This window comes from Lepeophtheirus salmonis, chromosome 5, assembly GCF_016086655.4.
Source record: "Lepeophtheirus salmonis chromosome 5, UVic_Lsal_1.4, whole genome shotgun sequence".
Lineage (NCBI taxonomy): Eukaryota > Metazoa > Arthropoda > Copepoda > Siphonostomatoida > Caligidae > Lepeophtheirus > Lepeophtheirus salmonis.
The window spans coordinates 31,370,643-31,383,766 of record NC_052135.2 but is presented as its reverse complement, the minus strand read 5'-3'; the positions used below and the strand labels follow the sequence as shown (position 1 = coordinate 31,383,766).

At 33.1% G+C, this 13,124-nt stretch overlaps 1 protein-coding gene across 1 annotated transcript; it reads left to right on the top strand.

The window, feature by feature from the left end:
• Positions 1-444: 444 nt before the first annotated feature.
• Positions 445-7,206, top strand: Zmynd8 (Zinc finger MYND-type containing 8). Its single transcript, XM_040713497.2, has 7 exons — positions 445-1,040; positions 1,100-1,675; positions 1,765-2,100; positions 2,163-4,418; positions 4,494-4,664; positions 4,717-4,779; positions 6,508-7,206. Exons 1-7 carry the CDS (start codon positions 921-923, stop codon positions 6,658-6,660), a joined length of 3,675 nt encoding a protein of 1,224 aa, XP_040569431.1. The 5' UTR covers positions 445-920; the 3' UTR covers positions 6,661-7,206.
• The last annotated feature ends 5,918 nt before the right edge of the window (positions 7,207-13,124 follow it).

Sequence of the window (13,124 nt, the reverse complement as noted above, 5' to 3'; positions counted from 1 at the left end):
TATAAGTATTATGTGGTACACTATTAAGTTCAAATGCCTACAGTTATACATAATAGCCATGAAATTTAAATAGATCAAAATAACCTGATAGTATCTATGAATTTGGTAGTTTGAATGGTCAATTTAGTAATGAAATGATGCATTTAATAACGAAGAAATTGCAAATTGTACATAATATAGTAATTAAATTACTTTTTATTTAAGTAATTAAATCTATGAGACCAGCCATTCAACAAAAATTCAGAGTAATGAATGAAATGAAATAAGCTCATACGGGCTTATAAAATCATGCGAAAGCCCTCTACCATTTTGACGCCAGATCTAACGATGTGATCTGAGCTAATGGAGCATATTCCTTTTTTTCTCCTTTAAATTCAAAATGGAGGATCTGTGATAGAAAAGAGGAAAAAAAAGAAAAAGGAGAGAAAAGACAAAAAGCTGGCCGAATGGAAAGAAGGGGATGAAAGGAAGGAGCGACCTCTCTTCTAAGAAGTATCTCTAGCTAGAAAAGATGTTTGATAGATGTCTCTAGTTGTTTTGAAGATCTCTAGCTCTTCCTACTTTTTTCCCCCAAAAAGCCTTGGATGCTCTGCTTGCTGCTGATCTACGTCCATACTCTGCTCTTTCTTCTTCTTGTGATTGTTATCGTGATTCTTCTTACAGTTATTTGTTATGATTATTGGGAGTCTTTAAAGTTACAAGTTTCTGTTTCTTGACTACGTTACTTTTCTCTCTTTTTTTGTCTTTCTCTTGTGGCTCTTGTGGGTCTTGTGGGTCTTGTAGCTTTTGCCTATTTTTGATTTCCTATCTTTTGGCTTGAGATCGTATTCCGTGAGGTAAGATAGTAGAAAGGGTTGTTGAGGATGGAGAGCGTGCCCCGTTTCTGACGCGTGTGTCTCGTGTGTGTAGGGCCTTGAGTGATGGATATCAGCCTGTCCTCCGCGAGCGGAATGAAGCGCAAGATGTCCTCTAGCGGGGGGGACTCGTTGTCCTCTGGGACGAAGAGACGGAAAAGCGGGCGGAAGAGCTTGAACGGAACGGTAAGAGATGAAAGGTGTTTGTTGATGCCTGGCTGCTTATATTCCTGGCCTTGTTTCAGGACTCTGAGAACGATTGCTACTGTTGGATCTGTCATAAGGAGGGAGAAGTGATTTGCTGCGAGACGTGTCCACGCGTGTTCCATTTGAAATGCATTCAGCTGGAGACGGCGCCCACGGAGGATTGGGTCTGTCCGGAATGTGTTTTGATCATGACTGCGGAAAACATGGACACCCGGTCTCGTGCCATGCGATTGCTCTCTGTGGATCAACTCTGCACACTTTTGAAGCACGCCCTTACTCGCCTACGGAATATATCAGGCGTGGATCCCTTCATTCGATCTGTGGATCCCATTCAATTTCCAGCCTATAGAGACTATGTAACTTGTCCCATGGACCTTCTTACGCTCGAGAAAAACATTCGCAAGAAGCAGTATGGATCCACGGAAGCCTTTTTGGCGGATCTCAAATGGATACTTCACAACTGTATTATTTTTAATTCTCTGGGCTCAAAACTCACAAGTATCGCAAAGCAGCTTGTCAAAATCTGTAAACATGAAATGCAAGAAGTTGAAAATTGTCCGGATTGCTACATGAATGCACATACGAAGAAGGATTCTTGGTTTATTGCAGCATGTGTGAGTTTCATTTTTGTCCAAAGTGTTTGTGTAGCTTCATCCAACATTTATAATATCTATATAATTAACCCTGTTTTCTCTTTAAATAGAGAATACCTCATCTGTTGGTGTGGGCGAAATTGAAAGGATTCCCATTTTGGCCAGCGAAAGCCATGAGAGTCAACTCGGACGATCATGTTGATGTTCGATTTTTTGGTGCTCATGATCGTGCTTGGGTTCCTGTAAGAGATGTATACATTTACTCTATGGAACCACCAGTGCCAATGAAAAATAAAAAGAAAGGGAATTTTGAAGGCTGTGTACAGGAAGTTGAATTATACATTAAAAAAATTACAGATAAATTTGGCGAATTTGAGTATGCACCCTCAAAGACTCCATTCGATTCTAAAAGAGAAGAAGAACAAATCAAATTATTGTATCCTAAGGTACGTATATAAATTTATGGATTTGCTTTATTTATAAAAAAAATGTATACACTTACTTATAGTGTACTTTACCTTTTGATCTTGGACCTATTCGTACAAGGGCAAGATCTCTCAGTTTCTCTGGTAGCGAAAGAAGTCATTCTAGAACCCCGACACCCACTGAAGATGAATCTCGTGTTACCAAAGTTGGTGGTAAAATAGACGAAGAGCGAATAGAAGGAACCACTAAGATTGTTTCTGTCATTTCTACTAAGATTACTCAGCCTCTAAAAGAAATAGAAGCTGAGGAGGATGATTCGAAGCTTGAACTTGAAGCAGACGATGAAGAAGAGGTTGATGATGTAGAAGAAGAAGAAGTTGATGATGTTGAGCCTGAAAGTGCGGAACAACCCAAAATTGATAAGAAAACAGTAATGTCATCAGATAGAGTTGCCGCAAGTCCTCCCTGTGAAGTATCAAGTACAACAACTTCAGCCTCGGACACTACGTCCAATGCTGGCAAACAACCCTTAGAGTCTCAAAAAAAGAAGTCGTCTGTTGTTGAGGAAACTTCGAAACCTGAACCGAAGTTGGCTGTTATAGCCGAAACTTCTGAAACTGTAATAATCGAAGGGGATGAAGACGAAGAGGAGGAAGAAGAGGAGATCGATGATGATGAAGAAGCCGTCATCAATGATGCAGAAATCGACGACGTAGAGCCTGAAACAGTAGAGGAACAAAATACAAGGCCCTCTGATGAAAAAATAATTTCGGACGCGCCAAAGAAAGATGCTCTATCCTCCAAGGAGTCTTCTCCCCCTAAAGAAGACTCTGATAAATCCACCACTACTACTTCTGATGAAGGAAAGCTTGATAACACTAATGCAGATGTGGAGATGACTTCTGATAACGAGTTTACTTCTAATGTTAATGAAGATTCCCCTGAAAATAAAGGGAAATCTGTGTCGAAAGAAGAAGAAATTGATGATGTTGAACCAGATGCTTATGTCGATGCTGAAGAGGAGGAAATTAATGATGTGGAAGAAATGCCTGAAAAACCTTCCAAATCCACTGAAGATCTTCAACTTGAATCCAAGTCTGATGAAAATAAAAGCGATGATAATACAGAAGTTTGCAGTGATAGCGTTGACACATCTAGGCTATTAGCATCTGGAGTTAGTGTTACCATTAAATCAAAGCCTATTCAAACTACTACTTCTCACTCTAAAAAAAGTCAGTCCTCCTCACTTGATGTTGTGTCTGGTGATTCGAAAAGGAATGATGGTAAAACAGAAAATGAGAAGCAAAAAAATTCAGAATCGGATGATCCTAAGGATGGTTTGAGTTCTGAGTTATCTCTTGGAAGTGATATTAGTGTTACTGTCGTTCAAAAGAAGAAAGATTTCAATGCTCCTATTCCTCCTAGGATTAGTGTTAAGAAAGAAAGTGAGCTCTTGGCTGGTTCTTCAGACAAGCCTAGAGACATTGTTCATGTTTCTAGGACTAGAAAAACCACACCTACTCAGATTCGTAAAAGTGTAGACGAATCCGAAGGTGAAAAAAATCCTCCTGACCCAATAGTAACCATATCGAAAGTACAAGCCCTTGTTAGTGCTGTTACTTCATCAAAACTAGAAACCCTAAAAAATGCTCCTCCTTTGACTTCTCAACAGTCTCGTAAATCATCTAATGCTCCTTCTGCTACAACTACCGTTAATCATTCATCGAGAACGTCTTCCTCATCTAATGGACCTTTAGTTAATATGCTTGGAGCTCCTCGTATGATTCCCCCTCAACATCATCAGCATAGGAGTAGGGCAATGTCTCAAAACTCCATATTGAGAGGTCCTCCTGTTAGTGGTCAAAGTGGACACCCAATGGGGATGCCTTCACTTCATCCTCGACCTCAAGGTTTTTTTTCTGTTCCCCCTCCATTGCCTTCAGCTGCTGGACCCGTCTCCGAACAGCTAAATAGAGTGGCTGGAAAATTGGTTGATTACATGAGACTTTCACTTGAGGAGCTTTTCAGAGAGATGGCAAGTTCTGGATCTCCTGAAGCCACTATTAAAGCTCTTCAAATAGAGATTGAAAAAATTCAATGGCGACATCAGCAAGAACTTGCGGAAACGAGGCATAATGCTGAACTCAAGTTTCAGGAGTTACAACATGCTATGGAAGCAGAAAAACAAAAAATTATATCAGATTTAAAGAAACAGGCTGAACTTGACAAACAAAAGGCTGTAACTGAAGCGAAAAAGAAACAGTGGTGTTCACATTGTGGCAAAGAAGCTATATTTTATTGCTGTTGGAACACATCTTACTGTGATTATCCCTGTCAGGTAATTATTATTGTTTATTTATTTTTGCCTCTGCTTTATTATTAAATTTGTTACTTTTGCAATTTATGATTTCAGCAAGCTCATTGGCCAAATCACATGTCTACCTGTGCTCAAAATCAAGCAAACAATGACGAAGATGGGTTGAATGTAAGTGGAAATAATTCCTCAGCTTCTGAGATATCCCAGTCTCATTCATCCGAAACTATTGAGCATAATAGTCCTGGACATTTCTTGTCTGCACCTTCAGTATGTTTAGCTTTCTCTAATTTTGAATACCAAATATAAGTTTGTTTTTAAGGGTCCTGGTCCAAGTAGAGGTCCATCAAATGGAATCATGCCTCCTCATTCAAGGGGAATGCAGGTGAGCTTATTTAATATATATGTTGGGTGCAAGTCCCGATGTATGTACAAGTTACTCTTGTATAAGCAAATTATATAATTAGCAATTTCTTGGTCTTACAATGGATTATTTAAATACAACATTAATCATTCTAATTGCTATTATTTCATTTTGATTTATTAAAATTACGCATTTATGATGTTTTACGAGCTATATTAGTGAAGGCTTTTGAACTTTATAATGTACCACATAATACTTATATTTCAGTCATTTGTATTTCAATAGTCAAAAATTGTCATCCATGGAATATTCAATCATTGCATTATCCTCATCCCAATGTACACTTAATCCTTCATTTAAAATGCACAGTAACTTTTACAATTTGCTTATTCAATTTACAACTTTTATAATCAAATTGTATAAATTGAAAATGCATTCGTATTAAAATGTATTATGTAATTACTAACTATTAATTGATACTATCATTGCATTTAGATCTATTAAAATTATTCATTTACTATGTATTTACGAGGTAAATATTTGAAGGCACTTAAACTTTATTATGTGCCACACAATACGTCTATTTTAAACAGTTGTATTAAAATAGTCAAAAATGATATCTTTGCAACCAAAAAATGAGATGAAGAATTTACAGTACTTAGGATGAGGATAATGGACTAATTAAATATTCCATGGATGATCGATATCTTGATGCACGGATTACTTAAATTCTGCATACACACATAACCTCTTTAATAGAGCCTTGGAAATGAAAAATAAAAATTTTAAAAGAGAAAAATTATTTTTTGTTAAAAAGTGAAAAATCATGAACGTGCAAAGGATTTATCCTATCGTCCACTGAAAACTTATTTCTGATTTAAGTAATTAATTATGGACAGAGGAAAGATTTTGTCTTAAAATTCAATTTTTGGGGGGGTCAAACTTGAAAGAGTGATCCAAGAGCAATTGTCATATATTCTTTAATTAGATCAAAGAAAGAGCTTTTTTTGCTGGCTGGATCTCTTATTTAATCTCATTGTAGGAAGATATTTTTTGAGGGAGTATCCATGAGTAGTGTTGAGTGAATCCTTATTTAGAACTGTAATCCAGTCCAGTTTTGCATATCAGACCTAAAACTTATAAAGTTCGATCCTTGATGACGCCACTCAACTTTATTTCTTCTTTTTTTAAATCAGTTCTAGTACAGACAGTCCTATCGGCTGATAGGGTCATTCCTAAGACTGAACTGGACCGAATAAATAATTACTGACAACGCTATCCATGAGATATAGTTATTATATTGTCAGTTCCTTCATAGTTAATCATATTCCTCTTGTATTAGAGAAGAACGTCTCTTCATGAACCTTTTTTATCTATAGAATACTTTACCTTAAGTAATTCCTGATCCGCCTTAACTAAAAAAAAAAAAATTCGTTGAATCAAAACAGCAATGGTTATAATAATAGAAAGGTTGTGTAATTTTAGAAGTGAATAGTTTACCCAGATGTTGAGTAATCCATGATTGATTCTGTTATTTTTGAATATTTTAATACAAATGACTAAAATATATGTATTTTGTGACACATTATTAAGTTCAAATGCAATCAGTAATAGTTGGTAACTAGAATTACCAATGCTGTAATTAAATAATGTATTTTAAGACGAAGAAACTACAACTTGCACACAACACATATATATATATATATTTATGTAAATGTGTTATTATGATACTCAAATATTAATTTATAGCCTATGATGATGCCATTTGGTCCGTCTGGTATAAACCCTCGCCTCATGAGCCAAATGGGAATGCGGTTTTGTGGTCCTCACCCTGGTACAGGCCCTCCGCCTCGTGGAGGATTACCAGCGCACCTTCGATTCCCTGGAAACTACTTCATGTGAAATTGTTACTTGTTTTAATTATTTTTTTGAATAAAAAAATCCCTACCTGGTACACTCAAATCTTCCTATATATATATATATATATATACATAAACATACCCGATCATACATATATATATATATGCATATATACTTATTAAGACTTTAAAATATATATTTTTACAATGAATGTGTCTCAATTCAATTCTCTCTTCCTCTTATGTAATATAAATCGGTAATTTATAATAATATATCAAAATAAAAACGCACACATAAGTAGCCATTATTTTATAATTATGTATCAATATTACTATTATCAATATCCATATTATATTACATATATATATATATACCAACTAAGTACATTTTTACATTATGCGTACGTTTTTAATTTGTTCATGAAGAACGTTCGATCATATTTTTAAACCAATACAGTAATATTTAATTATTAATTAATGTACCTTTTATAAGCTTCTGTAAACTATTACCCTGCTTTAATCTGAATATACATATATATATATGGGTGATTCCATGATAATTTTTTTGAGGAAAGGGTTTTGACTCAAATTTGATTTGTGGTATTATTGACAGTGGACCCGCTCAGAAAGCAAAATTTTGGATCTGTGACTCACTCCAAGGAAAAATTCATGGGATTAATAGTATTGGGGGGAGTTATATACTTTCTACGTTCATAAAGCAAAGATTGTCTGTATATATGAAAACAAGTCACGGGGTACACTGTATAAAATGTTCCATGATGAATATCATGTAATAAATTTTGATCTAAGAAATAACAATGTAAGCGTATTAATGAAATATTGCAGGCGTGTGAATGTAACATCGGACGTGTATACAGGGTGCACTTTATTTAGTGCTCCCTGATGTAAATCATATAAATATTTTTGATAAAAGAAATAATAATGTCGTATTAATGAAGTATTGCAGGACTGCACATAAATAACAAGGGCACTGTTTGTTATTGGTATCTTAGTTATGTATACATCATATGCATTTACAGTATATGTTAAGATTTGAATTAAATATAAACACTGGTATGTTAAAATGAATTTTTTTTTCTTTATTAGTGTGTGGTCATAAGACTAAAAAGCTTATCAGTCATCTCAAAATATTATTTTTTTCCCCTCAAACTTGTAATACTCTTTTTTCATTTTTGAGGAGAGAACATATGAATTGATGTAAGTAGTTATGTGTGATGCGTTCATGAAAAACGGAGACTTACTTTTCATATTATCAAAGCAAAATTTGTATTTTAGTAGTTAATAATATATTACTAGCTGTGGGTGCCCACATTGCATGCAGGTTTGAATATAGGCGAATAGAAACAAGGAATGAATATAGAAGAAAAAAGAAATGAAAGGAGGTTTCATTTCGGTCAAAAACAATGTCTTAATGACCATAGAGGCCCAAAAAAAAATCAGGCTGATCTGTTCAACGTTTTGGATTCCATGCGTGATAACACCTAAAACAGACTCATAAACATATGAAGATTTATGTATAATTTTTACTTCAAAGGAGTATATTCGATTAAACCTTATTTTACTATATAATTAAGTTATTATTCTTATAAATCAATCTGCATTACTCCCTTAAGGATGCCACTAAGAATTTTGTAATATCTCTTGCTCCCCCCTCCCCTAAAAATCTCCAGAAAAGAGTAGTATTAGTGTATCAATACAATTTGACACTCACATTAAATTAGTTATATTTGATATTCTTCTTCACCTTCAATAAAATCTGCTGATAAGTGTATAAAATCCTTTTCTTAATGTGTTTTAAGCCTATCCTTGCAACGTTGATGAATATTTCACTGGTCTACTCTCGTTATTAAGGCTATAGGAAGCCTCCAGTTCAAGCATGTTTCACTGTTCCTATATCGCCCCAGTTAAAATTCAACGAAACGAGAACGAGTTGAAAATGACTAAACGCCTAGTCAACTCTTAACACTTTAGTTCAGAGGTCGGGTAACTTTTTTTAGCATTAGCCCAGAAGAACTTGTAGTAAAATTAGTTTATCACAAACTAGAGCAGGCATCCACAGGCCAATATTTTTAAAGAGGGGGCTTGATTTTTAGATTTTTTTTTCTTAAAAAAATCGAAATTAAATGAATTTTGAAAAAATTTATTTATATATTTCCTCAAAAAAAATCGAAAATCAATAGCTATTAACAGAAAATAAAATATTTTAGAAAAAAATTTTTAAAATATTATATTTTTCAAAAAAATTCAAATGTTAAATTAATTCAAAAAAAAAATTCTTAAATCCATAGTTATTCACAAAAAAAGATAAAAATTTTACCTATAATCTTGCGTAAAAAATTTTCATCCACACCCGAAAAAAATCCTTTTTTTTGGGGGGGGGGGAGACTACAGCCCCTCCATCTTACCCCCTGCCAATGCCCCTGTAGTGGTATGTTGTTTATTTCATTTAACAGTTGGAAGTAGAACTCTCATTACCCCAAAAATACCTCATTTGGGGTATTTTACCCCTGTTCCCCTACCACTGCTTTAGATAAACAATGTTTGAAGATATAATTGATATAATCAAGCGAAAGTAATCAATTATTGTTGCATGTATAGAATCCCAAGATTAGGAATTTTTGATACAAATCATCCGTAACGTAATTATCCCAAGGTGTGACATCTCTGAATTCAGTGAACTTTCCACTCTGCACTTTTATTTAAAAGTTTTGCATGTGTTTTATCTTTAGATGGTTAAAATTTCAAAAAAATGGAAGTCCATAAACCTTGAAAAATTTAAGGTTTCGGTTTTTTTTTTGTTTTTTTATATATACCAAAAATATTTTTTTTTTTAAAGTTCATAAGTTTTGATTAACTATTTAATAGCTTTTCAATGATGCATTATAATTTCCTAACATTTACTTGGTTTACGAGATATCGCTTATGAAGAATTCATCAAAATACGAATTTCTTCATCTTTAAGACCTTAGAACTCAGAGTTGGATTGAGTTACAGATCCAAGATTTTATATTTTTTGACCTGGTCTACTACGAATAATACCACATGTTAGTCTAATCCATTTCCAAATATATCCAAATTAATAATCGAATATATTTTATGTAAAATGATCATTACGTGATGTTAATTTTTGCACCATAGAGTGGTCATCAATATCAATGTAGATTCTCAGTGGTGTCCGCGGGATTATATATATATATATATTTTGGTTGGTTTTTTTTTTTGAAAAATTACATTTAAAAAAGAAAAAAATCAAATTTGGCCGACTCCCCTGACTTTATAACACTATAGGAGCGGGAGTATATTTTTGGCTTATAAGTTATAACTAAGGGTGATAATTTTGGTAAGAATACAAAAGCGTGCGAGGAGAAAAGAAGAATTACTTATGGCATCATTGATTATATAAAAATACCCTCATGCATCATAATTAGTTGTTTTTTACTAAATGTTGAGGTTAGATTTTATCAATTTAATCTTTGAATGAAGCCTTTACAGTAGATTTGAAAACGTCAAACCCCATGAAATTGTAATTAATTATGAACCATATTCTCAGAATAATAACTAATGAAACGACAAAGTAGAGTATTTCGAAATATATTTGAAGTTCCAAGTTTAAAAAGAATGCTTAAATTAACTATAATCTACATACTAAAAAATATGCCATCATACATTTATCTTAAATATACAAAATTAAACAATTGTAATTATATATCTAATAATAACAATAAATTATAAATACAGAATATTGAAATAATAGATTGATCCAAATAATATTTTCTTGATCTGGCATGAATTTAATTAAATATGTCATAACTTTAATTTGCTAAACACAAGCCAATCGTGGAGTTTAATCACCCTTTTTTCCCTGATGCGGAAGTTGTTATATACAATTGTGCATAGGATAGGTCTATCTCTATCGATGAGATCTAAATAATTATTAATAATAAAGTAAATGTCAAAATCATAAAGTTAGACAATAAATATACTAATAAAAAAATGTTAGAATTAAATCCATCGTAAAGATTTAGTGCAAAAGCTAATTATGTAGTAATGTCCGGCGATATTACTCCTTATTAAGAGAATCAAAAAGTATTTTTTCGCCGTTATTTATGCATATATAACAACATACTATTATCATGAAGGATACACACAATTACTAATGATAATGCAACTGTATAAATTGTTGTGACCATTTAAGCAGTTGTTTTTGCCTTTTGTGAGTTTTCTGAACACCATTTCTTGGAGCTTATCAACCATAATTAATCCTTAAGTGATAAAAAAGTAATATTTTTTTACTATGTAATATTGGAAAACCTAGTGATCACACCCAAGTCTTTAAGTGAAGAATCTAGTGTCAGGCAAACTAGTTGCGAACCATCCAAAGCTACTACCCCCGTTGGTGGGACCATTTAAGCACTTGTTTTTGCCATTTAATGAGTTGTGTATCATAATTCTTGATAATTTTAGCTAAAATATAATCATATTTTATGATTAGATTTTAAAAAAATGAATTTGCTATATTAACTATTTAGCATTCACAATAAAATAATGGAATTAATATCAAAATTTCTAAGAATTTTCTACTATTACAATACAATGCAGATATTTGATATTATCCCCAATATATCTAATATTTAAAGTTTTCCGATTTTGAAATGCCAAAATTCAAAGAATTTTCAAACATTGGAATTTGAGGGGATGAAAGAGAATTTTCGAATAAAAAAACATTGTTAACCTGGGAATTTTCAATGTTGAAAGCTAGAAACATAAATATTCTTTGTTGAGAAAAATATTTTTTTTAACATATTACTACATAATAAAAAAAATAATCTACAAAATGTGATTAAAAGTTACAGCATTGAATACCTTTGTAAATATTATCCGATTGAGAGTTTTTTAGATCGAAATTGAATATACTTTATTTTTATTGTAATTCGTTGTCAGGCTGTAACTCCTAGTCTCAATTACGAACAGACAAAGATATTTTAAATATAAATAATAAATATCATATTTATTATTTTATTAAGAATAACATGTTAAATTGTTGCCAACCTTAAGGTATAAAAATGTATCTTGGTAGAGCCATGATAAGGGAAATTAATAAAATATGAGCTATAATATAGATTTTATAAAAAAATAAATCCAGCATGTATAAAGAAGTGGTTCCTTTTAGTCGTGACCCTAGAATATTGACCTCATTGCCACCTAATAGCAAGCAATATGTATTTCAGACCCTTTCTCATCTTTTTCGGGAGCCCCTTACGTGTTTGATCAGGTCTAGTGCCAAAAAAAACAAATATTTATGGGGATGAACTTATAATAAAAAGGATTGTAGTCAGAAAATGAATCCTTTTCCAGAATTATGACTATTAAAATATTAGGCTGCTGAAAAAGTAATTTAGTCTTTCCACCCTTTTTTTAACTACTTGTATATATTGTTTATTATTGGTTTATTACATTTATTATTTATACGATAGTAGATAAGGCGTTGTAAAGGTGTGAGGGTATACTACAAACGCTTTTTGGATAGTATTGCGCTTGGGAAGTTCAGTCGAGAATTATCGAGGGCCGAGTATGGAGGTATCAAAGGAAGAAATTCTATATATTTTACATTTTTACCACTTGAAAGGGAAAAACGCATCAAAAGCAACTGAAATAATTTGCAATATATATGGGGCCGATACTTTTTCAGTTCATGTTGCACAACAGTGATTCGAGCAATTTTTACCGTTCAATTCTGCCCTCTACTATAAAAAAACTTGACTGTTTAAAGCTGGCTATCGAACAGAAGATGCCAGAATTAGTGAAAAGGAGTCAACAATACATCAAGAACAACGCCAGCCTGCACAGTTCTTATCCATTAATCTTACACTCTGGACCTATCATTATGGACTACCACCATGACCAACGCGCTTGGGCGTACAAATTTGGCTTTAATAGAGGCCTAAGGAAATTGGTTGTCTTAGTTTTTTCCACTAGGGACAAGGGCTTCTACGAAAAGGGCATTATGAAGTTGGATTCTTGTTTGCTACAAGTTACCAAACAAAACAAGACATACTTGGCTTAATTTGGAGGGTCTAACACTTCTTATAAAGCATTGAAATTAGGCGAAAAATGCAAAATTACTTTTTCCCCGAGCTATTATATTTGTGAGGGGGGAAGTTGTCGAAGGGGTCGACAGTGTACTCAAAAGTTTAAACAGTGAATAAAAAATCTAAAAATATTGTCCTTTAAATGAATACGGAACATTTCAAAATGACATAATCTACTCATTTGAAAATTCCGGATGGAAATTTTCGGAAATTGATTGGAAACTTTACAACTCTTAATCAGTCCACGTCTAGTTCCAATCAGTTTAATTTGTGACAATTGATTTCTACTTTTCCTTCTTCCTGTTGTAGACCCCTTGAGCAGTTCTATGAAAGTGAAAAGCATTGTTAAAATAATGTTCATTTGAGGTTTCCCTCATGGTGATTATTTAATGGGCTT